At 34.2% G+C, this 25,366-nt stretch overlaps 1 protein-coding gene across 3 annotated transcripts in view; it reads left to right on the top strand.

Moving 5' to 3' along the window:
* The first annotated feature begins 1,496 nt into the window (after positions 1-1,496).
* Positions 1,497-25,366, top strand: part of Brwd3 (bromodomain and WD repeat domain containing 3) — a 182,893-nt gene continuing 159,023 nt past the window's right edge. For all 3 annotated transcript variants that reach the window (XM_063246134.1, XM_063246133.1, XM_063246135.1), the window contains exons 1-6: positions 1,497-1,748; positions 1,875-1,933; positions 2,131-2,160; positions 2,558-2,617; positions 14,625-14,775; positions 18,122-18,220. In XM_063246134.1, coding sequence (XP_063102204.1) covers positions 1,718-1,748; positions 1,875-1,933; positions 2,131-2,160; positions 2,558-2,617; positions 14,625-14,775; positions 18,122-18,220 — 430 coding nt within the window. In that variant the 5' untranslated portion in view covers positions 1,497-1,717. The remainder of the gene's footprint in view (positions 1,749-1,874; positions 1,934-2,130; positions 2,161-2,557; positions 2,618-14,624; positions 14,776-18,121; positions 18,221-25,366) is intronic.

Here is a 25,366-nt window from a genome sequence, read left to right as displayed (position 1 = left end):
TAGTGCAAGGTAGTTACCCTAGGAAGTCAACCTCCATGTCAGCTGAATGGAGTTTTAGGCCCTCTTTGGTCAATGATGCAGCTGTTTTTGTTGTTGTTGTTTGTTTTTCAGATAGGGTCTCTCTCTGCAGTTCAAGCTGGCCTCTAACTATTTAGTCCAGGCAATCTACTTGCCTTAAATTCCCAAGTGCTGGAATTACAGGCCAGAGCCACCACTTTGCAATGATGCAGCCCTAAATTCTTAATAAAGTTCTAAATTTAGAAAGTGACCCTTCATTTAAAAAAAAACAATTGCCATGTAAATTACAATGTAAATAGTATATAGAACTCAAACATTTTTTCTTTCATCAGGTTTCAGCTTCTATCAATTCTTTTGGTCAAGGCATTGAGTGAGAAGGGGAGGAAAAAGGCCCAGTTTACTATATATATATATATATGTGTGTGTGTGTGTGTGTGTGTGTGTGTGTGTGTATGTGTGTCAGTTGCTATACAAACCCTTTTGGTCACTGATTGTTTAAGTAGCCCAATAGTAAAAGTCAACTTATATATTAAATAAATAAATGTAGTACTGAACTTGTAAAGAGCAAACTTCTGATTCAGATATTTTTGTCTCTTTTGAGACAAGGTCTTGCTATGCAGATCAAACTGGCTTTGAACTCATTTTGGAGTCCAGGCTGGTCTTGAACTTGCAACCATCCTCCTGCTTCAGCTTCCTGAGTGCTGGGATTACAGGCTTTTGTCTGGCAATATCAGATTTCTTATGGACATGTAACACATTAAAATGTTTGGTTTGTCAATTCTGGTGGCCCACCTCTGCAGCCCCACCATTCCTAAGACTGAAGTACTTAGCAAAAATCTGTCTCAAAAGAAAAAAAAAAATCCCTTGGCTAATGTAATTAGGCAATATTTGAAAACAATATAAAACTAATTTATGGGAATAAGACAGATCTGGTGGTGAACTTTCAGAAGAGGGAAAATGCCTCAAGGCTAACTGCGAAATTCTCAGGAAGTTTTCAGCACCAGTGGATACTTTAGCCCTTTGTAACAATATTAGTACAAGACTGGTTAAGTACAGCATTTCCACTTAGTACAGAAATAGGAGAAACAAAATAGCTTTTTGATGCTTGAAGGAAGCAGTAGAGTCAAGTCAGCCCTTCACAGATTTCTCCAGATCACCCCAGAAGGAAGGGTCCTCTACCGGAAACAGCCACAGGAAGGGCAAGCCACTTCGGAGCTCTGGGAAGCCAACACCACCACAGAGTTCTATGGCGGTTGCTAGAGCGTCCACCACCAGTTAGACCGCCTCCTCCTTCCCAGAACCGTAGCTAGGCAACTGTATTCCCCCGCGGAGACCAGAAGCCAGCAAACTGTGTTAGTGCCCCTGGCGGCAAACAGCGAGCCGTGCAAGGCTGTTTCACCGCTTTTACCTTCCCCTCTCTCCACCCCCTTTGCCCCCGCCCACCCCTCTGTGACTTGGACTCCTCCCTCCTCTTCTCTCTCTCACTCTCCTTCCTCCTCCGCCTCTTCAGCTCCTGGGCTAGAATATCTATGGGTCGAAACGTGATGCGATGAATCCGAGGGAGACCGAAACTGGGACGAGGAGTGTGGCGGAAGCAGCGAGACTTCCAGACATGGGGGCTTCACCACAATAGAAGCAGCGCCCCAACCCGCCCCCGTCAGCCCCTCTAGAGCAAAGCCCAAACCCCCTTGGGAAAAGGATGGCGGCGGCACCTACCCAGATAGAAGCCGGTGGGTAGCTGTGTCCCGGAGATAAGGGGATGGGGGCTTAGTGCCACAGCTGTCAATGTCTTTTGAAAAAGCTTCTATTTCTCTTCTATGCGTCCCTCTCAACCTCATTTCCCTCCTCTTCCTCAGAGCTGTATTACCTGATCGCTAGGTTCTTGCAGTCCGGACCCTGCAACAAATCCGCTCAGGTGAGGGGGAAGAGACCTGGGAGTCCTGGGGAACGGTCCCAGTGGGGGAAATAAGGACTGCGGGGTTACCAGTTCTTGAGGGTGAAGGAAAGGCCGGCCCTGACTAGTCCTACAGTCAGCGACTGGGTTCAAATTGGGGAAGGAGGAATGGGTTGACGGTCGGAGCTGCTCCTCATCCATGTTTCCCTTCTACTCAGGTGCTAGTGCAGGAGCTCGAGGAGCATCAGGTACGGAACCCCTTTGGGAAGGGGTGGGGAGAACCGGGGTGAGATTGGAGGAAGGGGAGGGAAAATCTAGGGTGGAGGGCAGGGGTTGGGAAGGTGGCTTTGATCCGGTCACCCATAGCTGTTGTCACTCGGGTGAACCGATTTCTTCTCTCAAAAGGGGTGAATGACGCTAGGCTCTTAATTCACCCCCTCTTTATGTTTATGGGAGGCAGTTTTTAAGGATATCCTCCCCTTTAGCCTCCTCTCAACTCGATAAGCTCTGAGGCAATTGCTGTTGGGACAAGAAAAATAAAGACTGCAAAGGGTCGAGGACCTGGACCCTAAGTGGGTCCCATTCATGGGAGCAGAGGCTTCACCTACATCATTGCCCCCCCCCCCCTTTTCCTTCGGCCCCCAGCTGATTCCGCGCCGCTTGGACTGGGAGGGGAAAGAGCACCGAAGAAGCTTCGAGGATCTGGTGAGTAAAGTTTTCATTTCAACTTAAACCAACTCTTTCTCTACTCCCTCCCCCACCTTGAACCTCTAACTCGGGCCCCGCACCACAGCACTCAGTCTGCAAGGCTCCTGAGCTTGGTGCGGAGCTGGAGAATGACTGTCCCTTCCCCCTTCCCGCGAGTTGGAGAAAGGGTACCTTGCCCTCCTCCTTGGCCTAGCTTGTTTCCAGCCTAAAACTTTGAAGAATGTAGGTTTATTATCAGAAGTGCGGTACTGTGGATTATGAGTATGATGCAAACATCGAGGAAGGCCCATTGTAGGGGGAAAAGGGAGAGAAATCTGGGGGTTATCTTGGGGCACGTACCAAGGATTGACGCTGGCCAATGGCAGCGTCTGTAACAGCCCTGAGTTCCGGATTAGTGGAAGAAAACTCTTTTCTGGTTGGTCCTGGCTTGAAATACGGGAACTGAGACTAGGCTTGGTTCCCCCCCCCCACCGCGTTTTTTTTTTCCTTTTTTTTTTTTTGAAGGGGGGAGAACGGGCTCAGCAGGGGAGTTGACTGACCATGGACTGGGAAAAACGACACAATTAAAACTAATAAGGAACATCGAGTGAATTCCATATTTGCCAGTTTTAGATAATGAACTACTCTATCGAATAAAACCATATCGTTTAATATTTCATATTTTAGAAAACAGTTTATTAATCATGAGTGAATCGCATTTGGACAGAAGCATTTAATGAAATAGAAACTATAAATTATAACCTTTTTGAGAACTGATAAACACGATTTTACTAGGAGACAATGGGCCTCTTTTAAAATAGAATATACTTTAGTAAAAGACCAAAGCAAATGGAAAGACTGTTGTTTCTCTTGAAAATATAATTTATAATGTAAATGCACCCACTGTTCAACATTGATAAAAAGGTGGGCCTTTTTATTTTGAGTAGGAGGTTCTCTTGTGTTAGTCACAGGCACAGTGAATTGTACCGTAATGAAAGAAGAAAAGGTTGATAATACTAAAATCTAAATCATCTATCTTCAAATAAGGTCAAATGAAAATCGGACAAAGTTAAAGAAAGTTGGAGGAGTATGGTAGACTACATATAAACAAAATGATTTAAAATTTGCTTGCAGTGAGTATTTAAATTGGTTTGGTGTTCATTTTATTATTTCTCTTTGTGTATTATAACACCGAGCCAATGTTAATTATTATCAAATGTACTGACCAAGTGTTTTTCTTATATTTTTACAAATCACAAAAAATGGTATGAGAGCATTTATAAGGGTAAACTTGGCTATGTGTACTATTAATGGTAATTTTTCAGATGGAAAAAATTATTTTTGAAAAACTGTATTATCAGCTTATTTAATTTGTAGTCAGACTTTTTGATGGACCTGGCTTCTTTGCCTCTGCTAATATGTCTTAACACTGAATTAATATGGTTTTGAAAGTAGTTTTAATACTGAAGTATACCGAAAATGCTTTTGTTTCCATTTGTTCTTATCAGCCTATATGTTCATGCAGGCAGACCATTTTTAAGCAAACTGTAAAAGGATACTTTAATGGAAAAATTGTTTTTTAAACTAACTTGATGAAGCATTAAAGTAATTAAAAAGTTCTCACCATAAAATAAACAGTTCGCTAGATGTTTTTCTTGTTGTAAAGACAAATTTTCAAATAATTATAATCTGTCCATTTTATGCTTTATATTTTTCTGACAATACTTTTATATGTATTTACTAATGAGTTTCAATAGTCATCGTTATTTTAATAGTAAGAAAAAGTTCAGTTGTATTTAAGATGTATAATTTTATCCTAACTTCTCACTAAGTGGTTTTTTTTTTTTTTTTTTTTTTTTTTTACTGAGATCTTTACCTACTTAGATGATCTTATTGTGCCCTCTACCTGGAGACTTAACTTTCATGGACTTTATTTCCTAAAGTGGATTTCTCAACTCAAAGGGCCTCATCAATTTATAATAGCTTTTGTCGTATGTTGTCAGATTGTTCTCCAGTGCGTTGTACTAGTGTATAATGTCAACATGTAGGAACTTAGTGTGAGATTTTTTTTTTTTTTTTGAGACACGATTTCCCTATGTAGTTCAGCCTGGCCTTGAACTCACTATGCCCATTCTGGCCTGAGCAATCCCTCTGCCTCAGCCTTTTGATTGCTGGAATTATAGGCATGTATCACACCTGGTTTACTGTGAGATTTTTGTTGTTTTGTTTGGACCTTTTTTTTATTTTCTTAGGTGTGAATACTCCTTGTAAATTTAAATAGCTCTTTTTTCATTTTAATGAGATTTAACTTTTAACCAGTTTTTAAATTCTGAATCCTTTTGTATCCTTAAATAAGCTTGATTTTAACTTTTTATTTTTGTATTTACTGATTAGTTTTTGTTTTTATATTTCCATATACTTTTCTTCCAGTACTGGGTATTGATTCAGGATCATGTGCATGCTAGGCAAAAGCTCTACTGCTGAAGTATATGTATAGACCTTATATATGTAAAAAAAAGTTAAATACACAGAATTTCTTTAGTTGTTTGAAAATTATATATAGTTTAGATAAAATATATTTTTAATTCAATTTTTATATCATTCACTTAGGTTTTTGTTTTCTATATCAAACCCAAGTTTTCAAGACATACTAGGTTTTTTTTTTGTCTTTTTGAGAGAGGATTTCAGTATGCAATTCAGACTGGCCTTGAATTCACTTTGTGTCCCAGGCTAGCTTCAAACTCAGTGATCCTCCTGCCTCTGCCTCCCAAGTGTTGGGATTACAGTTATGTACTGCCAAGCCAGGTGTCATTTTCTTAAATTAGTGACGTTTTAATAGCACAAATTCAATAAAGGAGACCCAACCATAAAGCACTTACCATGGAAAGAAAGCAAAAGGATAAGTCAAACCTTTTTGATCATCAAAAGTTACCATTAAGAGAGTGAAAAAAATTTACAAAGTACAAGATATTTGCTTTATGTATTGTGTGTGTGTGTGTGTGTGTGTATACTATAAATTGATTGTCCTGTTTAACTTATTCTATCCAGAAGAATATTAAGGGTAAATTGAATGTCTTCGATACTTCATTCATCACTACTTTTGCTGTCATCTGTTCTAGAAATTTTCTGTTTTTTCTTAAATGATTATGTGATTTATTTTACTTGGTACACAAGAGAAAGTACGTTTTTGTTAAAGCTGCTGGCAGGCAAGTATTGACATGTTGTTCTGAGATGCCTTTAAACATGTCTGCACAATGATATGAAGACAGTTTATATTGAATTATATTTTTGTTTGTTTGTTTTGTTTTTCTTTTTTGTTGAAACAGAGTCTTGCTCTGTAGTGCAGGATGGCCTTGAACTCACTTATATACCCCAGGCTGGCCTTGAACTTTTGGTGATCCTTCTGCCTCAGCCTCCCAATTGCTGGAATTACGGGCGTGTGCCACCATGCCTGACCTGAATTGTAGTTTTTGGTTGTAGTAATTCAAAATGAAATTCTGAATTAAATTTTCAGGACTTTTTGTAATGATAGAGAAGTCATGATGATTGTTTTTCAAGTTTGATTTGGGTATTTTCTGCTTGCTAGTTTATTATTATTGACAACATAATAGTTTTGCCTTTTGCAATTTATATTTAGGTAGATAATGCAGACAGACGTCCTTTCATTTGTGGTTGCCCTATTGACTTTGTTGGTTATTTTATTACTTCCTTCTTGGAACTCTACCAGGGACCACAGAGAGTAATGGGTTGCAGCAGCACAAGTTTAAATGAACAGTTCTTATTAATATTTAAATTTTATATACTGAAAGAATGATGTAGAAGCTTGTTATAAGCCATAGCATAAGATTTTTGCAACATTTTAGCTGGGTATGGTGGTACACACCTGTGATTTCAGCACTTTGAGAGGCTGAGACAGGAGGATTGCTGTGAGTTTGAGGCCATCCTGGGGTACCTACTGCATTCAAGGCTACTCTGAACTACATAGTGAGACTCTGTCTCAAAAAAAAGGAGAAAAGATTTTGACACATTTTAAAAGGATTCCTATCATAAGACTGAAACAAAAATATAGTTATCTTTAGTTGTGGGTGTATTTTTACATTTTTTTCAGCATTTTTCATTCATAGAATTGAAAGCACTAGTTATGCTTGCCTTTGGTGTTACATAGGTTGTATTAACCATCATTTTAGATACAAAAGACTTGAATTAATGTAATGTCATTTCCCAAAAATCCTATTATTGAGATTATATGTTCATTATTTTTTTTCTTTTACTTTCTTTTTTTTTTCACTATTTTGAAGGTAGTAAAATATAACAAGACAGAACAAATCCAATTGAGACAGTGTAGTGAAATTGATATAGAACTCCACAGCAGGTTGCTGGGATAACATTAGTAGGTATCACAGTGTATCTCCTTATTTTCACAATAGTTGTTCTTTCAGTCACGTATAGCAAAATAAAGTTCATTTTTGTACAAAGAATATATATGTTGCCAGGTGTGGTGACACTCCTGTAAATCCAGCACTTGGGAGGCTGAGTCAGGAGAACTGTTTGCAAGTTTGAGACCAGCCTGGGCTATAAAATGAGCCCTAGGCCAGCCTAAACTGCATAGCAGGACCCTGTCTCAAAAAGACGAAAAATTATATATATATATATATATAATATTTGTGTGTGTCTCTGATGATAAGGAATTTGCATCTGCATATAAAACATTCAGATTTAAGAATGTTTTCATGTTATATAATTCAATCCACTGTATTGGAAATCCAGATACACTTCATATTCTTTTCTTACTCAGCTATTGTTCTCCAATTACTAGTAATGGTTTAAGTTGCTTATTAGAACAGCAGAATGATCTTCTTTTAATTTTTTCTTTTTGTCTTTTCGAGACAGGATCTCGCTAGGCAGTTCAGGTTGGTTTTGTGCTCACTTTGTAGTCCAGGTTGGTCTCAAAACTTGCAATGATCCTCTTGCCTCAGCCTCCCAAGTACTGAGATTATAGGCTGGTGCCACCACGCCCGGCTAGCAGAATAATCTTTGAGTGCTGATGCAGTTTATGTATATATGATTTATTAACTACCATGTGAATATACAACCATACTTGGGAAGAATTTATACATCATGGAAAACCAAAAAGTATGTCCTCCTCAACCTATAGAGAAGTATGCACTGTCACGGTAACTGATAGATAATATGGCCTAGAGCAGTTAGTATCTGGAACCTAGTGTTCCTCACTGCTGCCATGCTTGAGCCACACATACACTCGTATTCTCTAAAACATATTTTTTTAACTATTTGTATATCTTGATCCTTGGCTCTCTATGCATACTTGGGCTCTAGGAAACGCACTTTCAATTATTAGAATCCTTTGTGGGAATTAGCATTAATCATAAGAAAATTGGTATCATCCATTCAAATGTGGTTTTATAAAAGTCATGAGAACTACTGTTAGGGAGGTAAGAATTCAGATTCTATGAATTTTGAATTTACCTTACCAAATTTTATGTTTTTCACGTCTGAATATTAGTCTGATTTCTTTTTTTTTTTTTTTTTTTTTTTTTTTTGAGACAGGGTCTTGCTATGCAGTTCAGGCTGGTCTTGAATTTACTATGTAACCCAGACTGGCCTCTAACTTGCGGGGATCCTGCTGCCTCAGCCTCCCAAGTGCTGGGATTATGAGTGTGTGCTACCATGCTTGGCCTCAGTCCTAATTTTAAAGAATAATAACCATTTGATTTGCATAGGCTTTTACAATTAATAAAGCACATTTTTCAAATTGAACTCATTTGATAACCACAGAAACTTTGTAAAACAGGTAGGAATTTTTACTTTATAAACGAAGATACTGAGTATCTAACTATATATATATATATATATATATATATATATATATATATATATGGGCTTATTTAATTTGCTAGCTGGTACTAAATTCTTTCATTGGAACTTTTTCTACTCAACTTTTAGAAAATTTGGGTTGGTTCCTTATCCTTGGTTTAGTATCATCTACCTTCAGGGTCATAGTACTTTTACAACTTTGTTGAGCCAGTTTAACTAGAAAAGATTTAACTCTAGGAGTTTGCTCAGGCCATCTCTTCCTTGAGGAAATCTTAAACTAATAAAAAGAAAAAAAAATTCTATGAATAATGATTCTTATTTTTAAAGGAAAGTGGCAGGAAGTTTTACTATTCAGCTAACTAGTGGTATATCTATAGAGAAACACCTGTCTCTCCTTGTCATTTTTGCGCATTTTACCCCCTCTCCTTTTATTTCAGCAAATATTAACCCCTAGTACCTAAATTGTAAAGATACATTATCATATTACTGTAGACATTCATATGCATATTGTTTTTATTATTACTTTGAGATGGGATCGCTTCCTGTTGCCCAGGTTGGTATCAAAGTTTCCTGAACTCTAGTGATATCACCTCAGCCTCCTGAGTAGCTGGGACTACAGGTGTGCACCATCACATCCAATTATGTAGACATTTATATTTTATTGAAAATTATCAAGAATAAAAGAAAGTATAGTTAGTGTTTTTGTGTTTTATTTTGGATTTTTTGTACAAGTATTTATATTCTTTTCCTATTGTAGTATTGGGGCTTGAACCTAGGACCTTGTGTATGCTAGCCAAGCAGCCTAACACTGACCTAAATCCCCAACCTGAGAATTTTGTAATTTTTTCTTTTAGAATTGGGAGATATTCTGGATAAGTTTTTCCTTTTTCTTTTTTTTTTTTTAACTTATTGTCACTTGCGTTTTTCATATGAAGAAGCTCAGGCTCAGTGTGCCTAAGTATGTTTGACCAGGATCACATAGTAGAAACTGGAGGAGAGCCCAGTGTGGTGTTACATGCCTGTAGTCCCAGCCTGGATGAATGTTGTGAGTTGGATGCCAGCCTGGAATACATAGTGAGACCCTGTCTCACCCCCCCCCAAGAGAAAAAGAACTGGGAAGATGCTGGAAAGATTCAAATCTAAGTTTTTTACTATATCACACTGCCAAAAAAGAGTAATAGATAGTAAGTTTTAAAGCCTGAATAATCCAAGGGTTCAGATTTTCAAATACCTAGTTTATATTTATACTATACTCTTCTCTATTCCTCACTCCTCTTCCGTCCCCCTTCTCCCTACCCTGCTCTGTCTCCCCCTTCTCCCTACCTTGCTCTATTTTTCAAAATCTGTTTTGTTTTCTGTTAGCTTTTGTGTTTCTTCTAGCCTCCTTTTCAGAAAAACTTTAAAATACTAGGCAGTGTTTCATTTTCCTTCTTCTGCACATGATCTCAGTTTGAGTTTACATTTTCCCTCTGTAGCTATGATTTTATTTGGGGGACATACACAATATTCTGTTACATTTTTAAAATTTTTATGGTACTGGGAATTGAATCTCCAGTGGCACTGATGGCAAACCTTTTAAATTCAGCTTCCAATGATACAAACAGTCCACTGTAGTGCCATAGGTTCACCACCACTGCCATAAGACATTCACATTGAGCAACAATCCCTACTCTTTTTAAATTCTTTATTTTGAGACAGGGTCTGCAGACCCACTAAGTTGCCCAGGCTGAGCTCAAACTTTTCATCCTTGTGCCTCAATCTCTCAGAGTGCTGGGTTACAGGCATGCACCACAACATCTGATTTGTGCTATAGTTTTTAGGTTTACTTGCTTGATGCTATTATTTCTAAAAGCCTGGATTAACAATTATGCCACTGCTATCTGAAAATTAGTATTTCCAGTATCTCTTGGTGTAGGTCTGGCCTCCTGAGATAAGTTACCATTTTTCTTTGAGTCAATGCCCAGCTGGATCTCTTTTAACTAATTATGATGAGTAGGATCAACTCACTGAGCTTTCTGGTTTTCTCACTTGTTCTGCTTCTGAAATTCAGCACTCTATTGTTAGATTGGCTTTCGTTTTTGTTTCTGAGACATGGTGTCACTCTGTAGTTCATGGTAACCACTATGTAGCCCAGGCTAGCCTTAAATTCCTGGTGATCCTTCTGTTTTAGACTCCCCAGTCCTAGGATTGTAGGTATGCTACCAAACCTGGCGAGAATTGAGCTTTAGATCAGTCAGTCTTCTTATCGAAAAGGTTTATAATTTAGTGTTCATTTAATTTTCTTTCAGTTTATTCAAATTTATAGTTTTCATCCTTTTGTAGTCTTTGTGTCAATTTTCTTTAGCTTTATAATTTGTGACTGCTTTTATATGACAGTAGTAGAAAAACATGGTGGACCAGAGTCTCAGATTGCACCTCTCTCTTTTTTTTTTCTTTTGGTGACGATGATTGAACACATGACCTTGTGCTTGCCAGGCAGGCACTGTGCTGCTGAGCTATATCACAAGCCCTGCACTTCTCTTTGAAACTATTCGCCCTTCTGTAAAACTTGGGAGTTAGGTTGATCGTGCAATAGAATCCTATTCAAAGATTCTATAGTTTAATGTCTGGGAGATATTATATAGGCTAAGACAGAGCCTATATAATAGAGCCTATATATAAATTGTGATGCATTCTTAAACTTTGTTTTTGTTTTTTATTACTTTTAATAATTGAGTTTATTGGTACAATTTAGATATGCGTAGTGGTCACATTCATCATAGGGAATTTGTACCTGTATTTGATATATCTTAGCTCTGATTTCTTTTTTCCATTTCCCTCTCCTCTCTTCAACCCCACTGCCCCTCCTTATTCTATTTTTTTTTTTTTTGAGATCGAGTCTTGCTGTGTAGTACAGGTGTAGTTGGCCTTGAATTTACTGTGTATCCCAGGCTGACCTCAAATTTCGCGGTGGTAATCCTCTTGCTTCAGCTTCCCGAGTGATGGGATTACAAGTACATGCCACCACACTAGCCATTAAACTTTGTTTATAGAGAATCCTTATTTATTTATTTTTTTAAGATACTTGGCATTGAACACAGAGCCTCATACATACTTGGTACATGCTGTAGCACGGAGTTACAACTTTAACTCACTGTTTATTTTTAAGATAATGTTTCCCCAAGTTTCCCAGGCTGACTTCTAGTTTGGGATCCTTCTGTCTCAGCCTCCTATATAGCTTGGATTACAGGCATACACCACTGCCCAATAGCTTTACAGGATGTTTTTCTTCTGTAGATATCAAATCTCTCCTTTGGTGTTAGTCAACCATTATATTAGGGAGAAAAATGTTTAATGGTTGAAATTAGAATGTGCTTTATTGAAAAAAATGGTTTATAATATTAAGGCCTGAATTTTGTAGGATATTTAAAAGGGCATAGTTATATGTATGTGTTTTAAAATATGGAATTATAAAAAAAACTTCAAAACTACTCAGGGTACATAAAATTGCCTTTAAAAAATTCCAACTTTAGTTAACAAAAATGGAGTAAAGCAAACATTAACTACAACTTATAAGACCTAAAGTTTGATGTAGAACAAACATCATTGTACAAGCACTGATAGAGTCTGGAAACCTGTTAATGGGTAATGGAGAATCTAACATGTTTTCACTGAAAAAATTGTTATTGATACTATTTTAAAAGAATATTTTTCTCTAGTACTGTACATTTTTATTGATTTTTTTATAGGAAAGAATTTTTGAATGGACTGCTTAGAAAGTGATTTTACATTATGGAGAGGAAAAATCAAACTCATAAAATTTGTTTATAATTTATGGTATTCGAGTGAGAATTTATGAATATATAGGCCTTATTTTAATTGCTGAACATAGATTCATTTTAACCACTTATGATTTTGTTTATGAATTATAATTGAGTTGACAAACATTTCTTTCTTCTTTTTTTCTTAAGACAAGGTTTCCCTACATAGCCCAGGCTATTCTTGAACTCAGAGCAATCCTATATGTGCCACCACGCCTGGCTAACAAATATTTTTATATAAGTAAGCTGAAAGTCAGACATCATTGTTTCTGTAGAGTGAAATAATTTGGGAAACATATGTTTATGATATAATTCTGTCAGATTTTCTATAAAGAAAATCTAAAAGTTGTAATTAGAGAACTCTCATTTTCTGGATTATATATTTCTATGTACATTGCATTTCTAAGATGGGCAGTTAAGGTTTTATAACTAGTGAATAGCTCTTGGTCAGAGGATGAAACAAACAAAGTTGTTAATAAAGACTTCAACTTTCACCCTATGTAAAGTCCCTTACATAGCATTTGAAAAGTAATGATTTATATCAGAGGCCTAATTTAGGTAGTTGTGGGGACATACCTGTAATGCCAGCACTCTGGGAGTCGAAGATAGAAGAATTGCAAGTTTGAGGCTACATAGCAATATCCAGTGTCAAAAAAAAACTCCCCCCAAATTAAATAAAAAAAAACTCTAGAAGCCTGATTTATCCAAGACAATGTTGGAGAAAAAAAAAAACACAACTGTGATAAAAGTTAGTGTGCAATGCTGTGTATATTTTAGTTAGCTACAGTACTAACTATATTTGCATATGGAAATACTTAGGAAATGCTCTAATAATGGAAGTTAAGAATTATAAAGTAGGATTTTAGGATCACTTTTTGTAGATAATAAGGAATATTTGAACTGTCAGTTGCTTTGACCTTAATATTATTTGTATATATTACTTAAATATTTTTACATAATTATTTGTTTAGAAAACCAAACTAAAAATATGAGAAATAATTGAAAGAATTTGCATAATCTTTTGCTTCAGTTCAGAAGCTTAACCTTGTAGATGAAAGTCTGAAATCATCTGTTTGTTGTTCTTGGGCATCATGGCAATTGTTTAGTTTCTACCTGTTTTGGTGTATTAAAATTGTTTTTTACAGGATATAAAATATAATTGGTAGGAAATAACTTTTTGAGAAATAATTTTTATAATAGAATCATATATTCCCAGAATTGTGGAAAAATGTATATGTATATATTAATTCTTTGACTGTTTTTCCCTGGCAAACAAGATACCCTGAGAAGAGAATCTGAGATTATTTCACTAGGATTCCTTATGATAACATTATTGCAGTTAGAATTTGCTTTACATTCATTCATTTATTGGTTCATCGATGTATTCCATAGATGATTATCCATTCCTGGTTTATTTCAGCACTTTTCTAAGTGCTAGGAGTATGGTAATGAACAAAACCAGAAATTTCTTCTGTCATGGTGACTTACAGAATTATTTTATGTTGCATTGTTGTTCTTAACCTGTTGATGTATGCCTTTTGTGATAGTAGACATTTGAATATTTATGATAAAACATAAAATTAGCATTCTATCTGAATGATTTTAGGACCTATGTCAACATGAGAGTGTAGATGTTCTTTTTGGCTAAGGACTTTCAATATTCTAGTTTCCTCTTGTTTTAAAACTTACGTATTTATGAAACAAATCAAAGATTTATTAGTTTAGATTAAATAAAAAAGATTTGTTGTTTTATCAACTAATTCCTATTCATGTATATTTGCTCATGTCCAGAAACTTAGTTGTGTTTTAGGGAATTTTGGTCACGTAGCTCTTGTATCAAGTTATCTCATTTGGTATTTATAAAAGCATTACTTGAATACCCTTTGGGTAACAAATTACCTTGTATAGGAATAACAATTCCTCTTTATTGGACAAACACATACTGTTAGAAGTAAGAGGACTTGAGTGAGAATTTAGTGCAGTTAATCCCTTTCATTTGTATTATTTCATATTGAATTTAGATCTTTAGATTTTTGATTAGTTCATTATTACTGAATAACTCAACTAATACAGGGTTTTTCCATCTTTGTGTTTTTTGATTTTGGTTACTTTTGGTGCTTGGGTAATTCATATTTCTTAAAATTAACAACTCAGAAAATACTTTAATCAAGATACGGTATATAAAAGTAAGAGTGTCATACCATTTCAATGTATTATGTCATTTAAATGATTATTTTTGACTGTTTCTCTTAAATTTGATTAAGTTTTAAATAAAGGTTTGTTTTTCCTGACTTCGTATTTTAAAACTATGCTTTGCGTCATGACTGAACAGTTCAGTAAAGGACCTACTTTTAAACCAAATTTTTTTCCTTATATTTTTTGCTTTTTAGGTAGCAGCCAATGCACACATTCCTCCAGACTACCTCCTTAAAATTTGTGAGAGAATTGGTCCTTTGCTAGATAAGGAGATTCCTCAGAGTGTTCCTGGGGTACAGACCTTACTAGGTGTTGGTCGGCAGTCTTTGTTACGAGATGCCAAAGGTAAGATTTTTAGATTTTAGAACTGTTATCAGAGAGGAGTAGAAAACAACATATCTTTAGGTTGAAAAAATATTCCCAAGGTTTTTGCACATACTTATATTTTCTTATAGTTTTTATTATCTTGCCAATGTTGTTTTTATTTTTCTTAGTAGAAGCCAAGTTTTTAGAGGTAGAAGAGAAATTTTTGTGTCAGTGAATATCATAGAGGTAATTGTGGAAAAGAAATCTCAAAGATCTGTAAATAAAGTTTAACTTCTTCCTTTCCTGTCTTTATTCCTTTAATGTCTTTCTCTTGTCTAATTGCTCTAGCTAAAGTTTCCAGGACTGTGTTGAATAAGAGTGGAGACAGTGGACATCCATGTCTTGTTCCTGATTTTAGAGTGAAAACTTTCAGTTTCTGTCCATATAGTATGATGTTGGCTTATCAGATTGAGATAAAGACCATCTATTCCAATTTTCTGTAGAGTTTTTACCATCACTGGGTGCTGAACTTTGTCAAAAGCTTTTTCTGCATCTATTGAGATGATCATATGACATTTGCCTTTAGCTCTGTTAATGGGGTGTATTACATTTATTGATTTATGCATGTTGAACCATTCCTACATCTCTGGGATGGATCCCACTTGATCATGGTGTATCATCTTCTTGATGATTTGCTGCATTCTGTTTGACGATATCTTATTGAGAATTTTTGCATCTAAGGTCATTAGTGAAATTGGCCTGTGGTTCTCTTTCTAAGCTGAGTCCTTTCCCAGTTTTGGTATCAGGATAATGTTTGCTTTCAGGATTGAATTTGGGAGTATTGCTTCCTTTTCAATTTCATTAAAGTCTGACAAGTAGTGGTATTAGGTCTTCATAAAATTTCTTGTAGAATTCAGCCATGAATCCGTCAAGACCTGGGCTTTTCTTTGTTGATAGGTTTTTAATTACATCTTCAATTTCATTTATTTTATTTTTATTTATTTATTTAAATCAGTACCGGGTATTGAACTCATGACCATGCGCTTGCAAGGAAGGTGCTTATGTTGCTGAGGTAAATCCCCAGCCCTCAATTTCATTTATTGATATAGTTTTATTTAGGATTTTTTTCTTGATTCAAGTTTGGTAAGTCTTGTATCTAGGAATGTTTTCATTTCTTATTTTCCATCTTATTGGAATACAAGTTTTTCAGAGTAATTGTAGATAACCTGAATTTCTGCAATGTCTGTTGTGATTTCATTCTTTTCATACGTTATTGCATTTATGTTATTATTTACTGCAATAAATTTTCCTCTTAGGACTGTTTTCATTGTGTCTCATAAATTCTGGTATGTTCTATTGTTGTCACTCAACGGTAAAAATTGTCTAATATTTTCATTAATTTCATCTGTGACTCATTGGTTGGTCGGTAGGGTGCTATTTAATGTCCACATGTTTATGAAGTCCTTGTGGTTTCCTTTGGCATGGATTTCCTGTTTTATTGCACTGTGCTATGATAGTATGCATGGAATAATTTAAATTCCTTTACGTTTGCATAAGCATGTTCTATGGGCCAGTGTGTGGTCTACTTTGGAGAATGTCTCCTGTGCTGCTGAGAAGAATGTGTATTCTTATGTCATGGGTGGAACACTCTATAGACATTTACTAAGTACATTTGTTCAAAAGTTTGGTTCAGTTTTAATGTTTCATTGTTAATTTTTTGTCCAGTTGATCTGTCTTTTTGTGGCAGTGAGGTATTAAGGACTCCCAATACATTTATATTAGGGCTTATTGGATTTTTCATGTCCATTATTATTTGTTTTATAAGGTTGGGTGCACTGATGTTTGTCACATATATATTTATGACTGTTATCTCCTCTTGAGATAGGTTTTTGCTATGTAGTTCATGTTGGTTTGATAAGATAGTACAGGTTTGCCTTGAGCTCATGGCAGTTCTTTTGCTGTAGCTTCCCAATGCTGGTATTATATTTGTGTAGTACCATTCTTGACAAAAACAATTCTTTTATTACAGTATAATGTTCTTCTTTATTAGATTTATGATATCATCCTAATTATATTGTGTGTTTTAACAGGTAAATGAAAATGATTATGTATATGTATATTCTTTTTGTTTGTACTAAGAATTTCACTCAGGGTTTTGCGCATGCATAGGCAAGTATGCTATAACTGAAATAGAATCCCTACCCCATTTTATTTTCACTTTATTTGTTTTATTTTATTTATTTATTTGGTACTGGGGATCGAACTCATGATCTTGTGCTTGCCAGGCAGACCCTTAGGCTGCTGAGCTATATCCCTGGCCCTATTTTCACTTCATTTTGAGATAATGTCTCACTAAGTTACCCAATCTGGCCTTGAACTTGGAATTCTTTTAACTTAGCCTCTTGAATAGCTATAATTACAGATGTGCCCCATCACCCTGAAGTGTAAAGTTTTATAATTGAAAATTTTGAGGCCTGGGATATAGCTCAGTGGCACAATGCCTGCCTGACAAGCGTGAGGTGGTGAGTTGAATCCCCAGTACCAAAAAAAAAAAAAAAAAACAATTGAAAATATTTAAGCAAAAGTGTTAACCCATCAGTGGTTGTTCAGTAACAATTTATTGTTTTTTTGCAATTTTTTTCTGTGTTTGTATGGATTTCTAATAAATGTAACATATACAGTAATAATTTATGCATACAAAAATATGAAATTATGTATTAAGTATTCCTCTTAAAATCATTAATCACTTCAGATATAGCAACCGATTTATTTATTTATTTATTTGGTACCAGCAATCAAACCCTGGACCTCAGGCTTGCCAAGCAGGTGCTGTGCCACTGAGCTATATCCCCAGCCCACAACCAATTTATTTTTGTTTTGTTTTATTAATGTACTGTTGTAATACATTGTAATTCCACAAGATAAGTAGCATAAATGGTGCTGGGTTTTAAACATCTCATTTTGTAGTTCAAGGATACTATAAAATATGCTTTGATTGTATTATTGAATTATTGGTGTTACAGTTTTGTAAGTATGTATAAACCTAAAGATCAAGATGACCAATGTAAATTTAAAATATTAATTGATGACACAGTTACTTAAAATTCAAACATATGCATAACATAAGCTTTAGTTTGAGGCTAGCATAGAAATAAAGTATCCTGTAATATGTTAAGGTGTTAGTGGTTGCCAGTATAATTTATTTTATTACATGTTTAATGTATGAACATTATTTTATTGTAGCTTTAACAAGTAAAATATACTATAACAAATGAAATTGAAGGTAGACATGTGCCTTTGAGGCACAACATAAAACAAAACAAATAAAATAACACTGCTTTCTTCCTTGGCAAACTTTCACTGTTTTTTTTTTTTTTTTTTATAGACTGTAAGAGTACACTATGGAATGGGTCTGCTTTTGCAGCATTGCATAGAGGCAGACCTCCAGAACTACCTGTAAATTATGTGAAACCTCCAAATGTGGGTAAGTAATATCCATGTGAGTTATAAACATATTCTTGATTTATTCTTTCCTGAAATCAATAAAGCTAAAAATAGGCCAAGAGTTAAATTTGAATTTTATTTTTTTTATCTTTTTGAGACAGGATCTCATTATGCATTTCAGAGTGGCCTTGAATTTACTATGTAGCCCAGGTTGGCCTAGAATTTGCAGTGATCCTCCTGCCTCAACCTCTCAAGTGCTGGGTTTATGGGAGTATGTCACCATGCCCAGCCTACATTTGAATTTTAAACTGTTTACATAATGAAGAGTTTCTTAATTGGTGCAGAACTTAAGGAATATTTATTTAAAGCAAATCAAATCATGCTTTTGTAAGAGATGATATTTTTTAAAATTTTGTTGCTCTTTTAGCAAAAGTGTTTCTTTCATTTTTCTACATTATATTTCAGGTGTTTTTAGCCCTTTGGTTGTCTATTTACGTATTTTGTGTTGTGTTTCATAAAATGTTTTCTAGGGAACTATATAAAGATAGCTTTTAGAAATAAGCAAACCTGTATTCTGCTTATATTGTATTTGTTTGCCAAACTTGTAATGATGTTATACATTTTATATGTCTTTAAGCTCCCCCACCATTCTGGTTTACTGAAATTCACATGTCCCATTCAGATTATTCTTGGACTAGCTGTGTCCAGACCATTTTGAAGAAATACTAGTAGTAATTCCCAAGGACATCTAGGCACATAAACTATTCTTAATAAATTTATTTTTCATAGAATATTTTCAGTACCAACATGTTGGATGAATGAATACCATTCTGCTTCTCTATTTTGTCGTACTTTAAAAATTAAATAATTTTGTCAAACTGAAATTTTATAGGAATAATGTTGTATGTATATAATAAACTCATAAAACTTATTTTCTCTCAGAAATTGAATTGAGGCTATCAGTGATTTTAAAATGTTTTTATAGGAAACCATTGATTGAACATTGATTAGGCCTATTAAAGGAAATTGGATACTCAGAATTATATTGCTAATAATATTCCTCAGTGGCCTGGATGGTACTTGAAAAAAAAGATCCCTGGGTTTTGTGTAATTTAATGTGGTATTAACCAACATTTTTTTTTTAGTTTTAGGGGTGGAATTTGTCAGAATTTGCACTTTCACTTCCCCTTAAAGCTTTATTTATAATTTAGTGAATTAAAATAGATATTCTTACTTGTGTTTTTATGTTCAAGAAAATGATTTTTTAGCTGTAATATTGACATTGTTTTGTAGTGTGTTATATTTCCTTTAAGGTTATATCTGAAGAGCAACCTTTAGAGTATTAGCTTCAGATTTTCTTTATCCTTTCTTTTTTCTGTCTTTTTTAACTAAGCATATTTTTTCAGACTTCTGGCTTTATTCAGTGAACTCTTTAACACTGATGTGGTTAAGTTAATTTTAGTAATTGTTTAGGAATTGTAGTATCCCTGTCATTCCTTTTAAATTCTTAAAATCTATTGTATTTTTTAGAGAGAAGCTTTTCAAGTAGAAGTAACTCTATCATTTGTTTTCATGTAGTACATACCAGTCCAAATGTAGTGCCTATATTTTAGAGATTTAGAATTTGGAGGCTGATAAAAACTCAAGATTTGACTAATAAAGTAGTCAAAATGAGTATGAAATGAGTGGTAGTTTACACCTGTAACTGTAGCACTCTGGAGGCTAAGGCAGTATGATTGCTACAAATTCAAAGCCAGCCTGGACTATAGAGTGTGACCCTGTTTCAAAAAAAATGCTTGAAAAGATAAATATGAAATATTTTAAATTTGTAATTTTAGGCAATTTTCTCATTATAGGGTGCTGTTCTCCATAGCCACTTTAAATCAATTTTATTGTTTGCCAGTCTATGCAAAAGTTAATCATAAAGATAAATTTTGAAGGTTTTATAAAAGAATCACAGAACTATAATATCCTTTACAACATTTCTTAAAATACAAGGTTCCATGTCAACTAATTGTGGGAAACTGTACATTTAAAAACTGGAAAAATTTAAGGAATATAGGATTGCTTAGAGCTCTTTGTGTTAAAATGTCTTGTGAGTTATGTTTTGGGAGAACATTTCTCAAGTACTTTGACCTTAGAAATATTTTCCCAGAATATACCTACAAAGATTCTGAAAGTTTCCTGGGAATAGATTTGGGAAATGTATTATAAGCCTTTCTGTTTACAATACAGAAATTCAAAGCCCAGAGAATTCATGTTGTTTATCTTTCACTCTATTTCTGTGTCATGAACATAGTCAGATGTTACCAAACTTCCTTGGTATGATAGATATACATTTACAGAATTTCAAAGAAAAAGAAGAGTTATATTGCGTTTATATTTAAATCAAGTATATTGAGATATAATTGATATAAAGTAAGTTTCTCCAGTTTTAAGTGTGCAGTTCAGTGACTTTTGTCAATGTATACATTTGTGTAACCACCAGCCAATAAAAATTCTAGATTTCTATTACTTCCTCAATATCCCTCTTAAAACTAATTTTTTCTGTGAATATATTTTTCCTTAATTTAGAATGCCATCTAAATTAAATTATACAGTGTGCAGCTTTTTTGTCTTAACAGATTTTACATGGAACATATTTTTTGAGATTTGTGTGTGTCATTTTATGTTTTATTAACTGTATACTATTCTGTTGTGTAAATATCACAATTTGCTTATTCATTTATCAATTGATAGACAATTTGCTTCCAGATTTTGACTATTACTCTAAGCATTGATGTATAGGTCTTTTAACAAACATGTGCTTTCATTTTGGAGGATTAGGTATCTAGATAGTAGAATCATTTGACATATGATAGGCACAGGTTTCATTTCATAAGAAGTTGACAAAATTTGTAAAATAGCTGTCCCATTTTATATTCCCACCAGCAATATATGAGTTTCCAGTTGCTTAATATTACACCAAGTTTCTGGTACTGTATGTTGATATATTTCATTGTACATATCTAATTTACATATCTGCTGTAGTGAAGTTATCTATTTATTCCTTTTACCCATTTATAAAAATTTGTATTTTTTCTTGTTCAGTTTTTAGAGTATTTAATGTATTTTGGGTATAAGTTTTGTATTTTGCAAATATTTTCTGTTAGTCTGTATTTGTCTTACATTTTTAAAGTATCTTTCAAAGAACAGAAGTTTTTTCCTCTTTTGGTGGAACTGGGTATTCAGCTACATATGTGCCTAGCCTTTTTTCATATCTTATTTTCAGATAGGATCTCCATAAACTGCTAAGTTGCACAGATTGAGCCCAAATTTAAGATTATCTTGCCTTAGCCTCTAGAGTGCTGGGATTACAGGTGTGTACCACAATTCCTAGTTATAACAGAGTTTTCTGTGATGCTCTATGTATCATTTTTGTCATATTAAAGTTTATGCTTTTTGTATATTTTCAAGAAGTTCTTGGAGATGGATGTGGTGGCACAACCCTGTAATCCCAGTACACAGGAAGTTGAGGCAAGATGATCATTGTGAGTTTGAGGCCAATCTGAACCATATAGGGAAACCCTGCCTTAAGAAAAGATCAAAAAAAAGAAAGAAAAGAATTTCTTGCCTAACAGAAGATCAGAAAGATTTTTCCCATATTTTTGTCTCATAAGTTTTATAGTTCTATTTTATATTTTTTATCCATTTTCAGTTAATTTTTATATTATCTTTGATTTAGGTTGAGTTTGTTTTTTACATGTTGATATCCAGTTAGTTGTTCCATTAGCATTTGTTGAGCATCTTGCTTTTTTTTCTTTTTTTTTTTGCTTTTCAGAGACAGGATCTTATCATTTAACCCAGGCTGGCCTTGAACTTGTGGCAGTTTTCCTGCCTCAGCCTCCCAAGTAGTAGGACTACATGCATATACCACTGTGTAGAGCCTTGTACATTTTTCCCCATTGCATTACCTTCTCACACAATTGATCATATATGTATGATTTATTTCTAGATTCTATATATGAGCTCTCCAAATTTGCTCTGTTTTTCAAAATAGTTGGCTAACTTTTCCATATAAATTTTAGAATCAGCTGGAAGGAAGGCCACTGGGTTTTGCTTGAGATTGTATAGAATCTGTAGATCAGTTTTGGAAAAAGAGATATCTTAAGAGCCTTGAGCCTTAATCAAGGGATATCATAGATGCATTTTTCCACTTAATCTTTTTTTGTCTTTTTGAGACAGGGCCTTGCTATGCATTTCAGGTTGGCCTTGAGCTCAGTTTGTAGTCCAGGCTGCTTTCAAACTTGCAACAATTTTCAATTTCCACTTATTTGCTCCTAGTGAGAAGGAAAAAAAAAACTCCAGTTTTGCACTTCATTTAGTATACTGAACCTTGCTAAATTCATTTAACAGATTTTTAAAAGTTCTTTGAGATTTTCTGTATAATTATGTTGTCTATGAACAAAAATAGGTTAGTTTTTCCTTTCTAATTTTATGTGACTTTATATTTTTCTTACATTATAAACTGCTATTACTTATACTTTGCATAGAATTTTATCATAAATGGGCATGTCTCCAGTGTATTCAGAATTAAATCATGTATTTGTTGTCACATACTTTAATTGATATAATGTAGAACAGTGCTACTCAATAGAACTTCTCTTGTAAATGGAAATAGTGGCTATTTTGTTTTGTTTTGTTTTTTATCTTTTTGAGACAGTGTCTTACTATGTCATTCAAGCTGACCTTGAGCTCACTTTGTAGCACAGGCTGGTCTTGAAGTGACAACAATCCTCCTGCCTCAGCCTCCCGAGTGCTAAGATTATAGGCGTGTGCCACTATGCTCGGCTTTTTTTTGTTTTTGTTGTTTTTTTGTGTGGCTATTTTAATTTAGGAAATAAATTTCTTTAAATTTAAGTAATTAAAATTACATTTAAGTAATTTGACATTTAGTTACTATATTTGTGCCATGGGTACTTTATTGGAAATTCTAGATCTGCAACATTATGGGAACTGGTAAACTACTTCTGCGTGTGTGTGTATAAAATTTGATAACTTACGAGTGGCTAATTTATGAATTCAGTTTTTAAATTTTCTATTTTTAGGGGATTTGACAGCAGTAGTCCTCAAAATACTAGAATTTGAACCTTATCTTTATTCTCTATTTCTTGCTATGCCCCTATTATTTGCATAGTGAACAATGTTGTTTAATAAATAAAATACAGGTGAAGTAGCATGAAAAAGGAACTTAGTAGATAATTTCTAGATTTTTTTATTCCCTTTGCTAGCTTCTGTAACAGTTTAAATATATGTACACTTTTACTTTTACTAAGAGTGTAAGGCAAGAGTAAAGATGTCTATGATATTTATATTGTTGGAGATTTAAGCTCCAATTGTGCTGTTTCATTAGATGTATGGTTAACTAATCAAATTGGCTTCGCATTGTGCCAAAATGAAATCAGAAGAAGAAAATTGAACTAAATTCAAAATAGCATTATTAGCTAGTGCCACCCAAATTCTGAGGTGTGTGTAATATTTGGGATTTGGTATTGCACTATCCCACTAAGTGTACTTCTCCTTTTAAAGATTAGTATTTGATTGTAAACTTTGTAATAGTTTTACTAGAATTTGAAATTAAAGTTTCATACAAATATAACTTATGCTGAGCTTGTTTGTCACTACAGAGGTAATTTTAAAAGGTATATTTCATATTTATTTGAAGAACTAGTACTGTAATTATTCATTATGGTAAAGATTACCAAAATTTTCCAATGTCTGATACTTAAAAAGTTTTCACAACATTCTCATTGGAAATGGCAGCAGGATGGCTTATTCATTTAATTCAAGACTGCCATTATTCCCAGTGAACGAATATACATGCTTGTATTTCTATACTGAGTCAAGGGCATGATGTAATAGATCCTGGTTTTAATTTTTCCTTTTTATCTTTTGTATAATTAGCTTACAGCAAGGTTCTGTAATTTATGTAGTAGGACTATAAATTACACTGTATACACTTCAGGAATCTTGCATTCATTTTAAAGTCCAATTATTATTTATGTTTTCTATTGATCAACTCTATGATTTTATGTCACACTTAGTGCCAGAATTCACTTGTAGGTTGAAGAAAGTAGTCTCATTTAAAAGCCCTTTTATCTGGCTGAGGTGACTGGGTTTGTGCCAGCAGTAGTTTTCAGCCTCTCTCTCATTTTATGTAGCTCCTATCTCTTGCCATTAGAGTACAGGCCTTAAATTTTTATATCACATTAAAAGTTTTATTAATGTGTATTTGCAGTACATGCATTTTACAATCATTATGAGTTGGTACATATACATAATGCAGCTTGTTTCTTTTTTTAATCCCCTTCCCTTTCCATTCTTTGTTCCCTACTCTTATTCTCCTTTCCTCCTTTTTATTATTTTTTATTTCATGTTTATGGAATATAACATTAACATTTGTTGAAGTTATTAGGACTTTGTATGTGGTATATCTTCACTCTCTACCTATTTCCCCATTCTCTCACCCTTACTCCTTGCTCTTGATCCCCTGAATCCCTTTCCATCTACAAGAGATTCACCCCTTTGTCTTGTTCTATCCTTTAATTTTTTTAGTTTGTACTTTGCCTTATAATATATGGTTTTCAAGTTTATGTGTCTGATTTATTTCACTCAACATTATATTTTCTACGTAGATTCATTTTCCTATAAATGTCTCAAATTTGTCCTTTATAGTTGAATACTATTTAATATAGATATTGCATTTTCTTTATCCAGTCATCTGTTGATAGGTATAAGGCTGTTTTTAGGATGTAGCTGTTATGATTTTTACTGCTGTAAATATTGGTATACATGTATCACTGTAGTATGATGTCTTAAGGTCTTCAGGGAAGATAGCCAAAAAGAAGATAGCTGGGTCTAATTTTAGTTCTTTGAGAAATATCCATAATGATTTCTGTAACAGTTGTTCTAGTTTATGTTAAACCTATTGGCAAATAAAATAGGTAAAATACTTGAAGGCATAGGTGTAGAAAAGACTTTTCTACTAGAAACTCAGTAGCACAAGAAATAATAGCAAAAATCAGAAAATGGGATATTATCAGACTAAAAAACTTCTGTGTGGCAAAAGAATAAATTTGTAGAGTGAAGAGACAACTTACAGAATGGAAAAAAATTTTACCCAGCTACTCCTGAGGACTAATATTTA

This window comes from Cavia porcellus, unplaced genomic scaffold (genome assembly GCF_034190915.1).
Source record: "Cavia porcellus strain 051 isolate PalLab524CR breed Dunkin Hartley unplaced genomic scaffold, mCavPor4.1 scaffold_3, whole genome shotgun sequence".
Lineage (NCBI taxonomy): Eukaryota > Metazoa > Chordata > Mammalia > Rodentia > Caviidae > Cavia > Cavia porcellus.
Note: the sequence above shows the minus strand (reverse complement) of the source record. Positions and strands in the feature narration are given on the sequence as shown.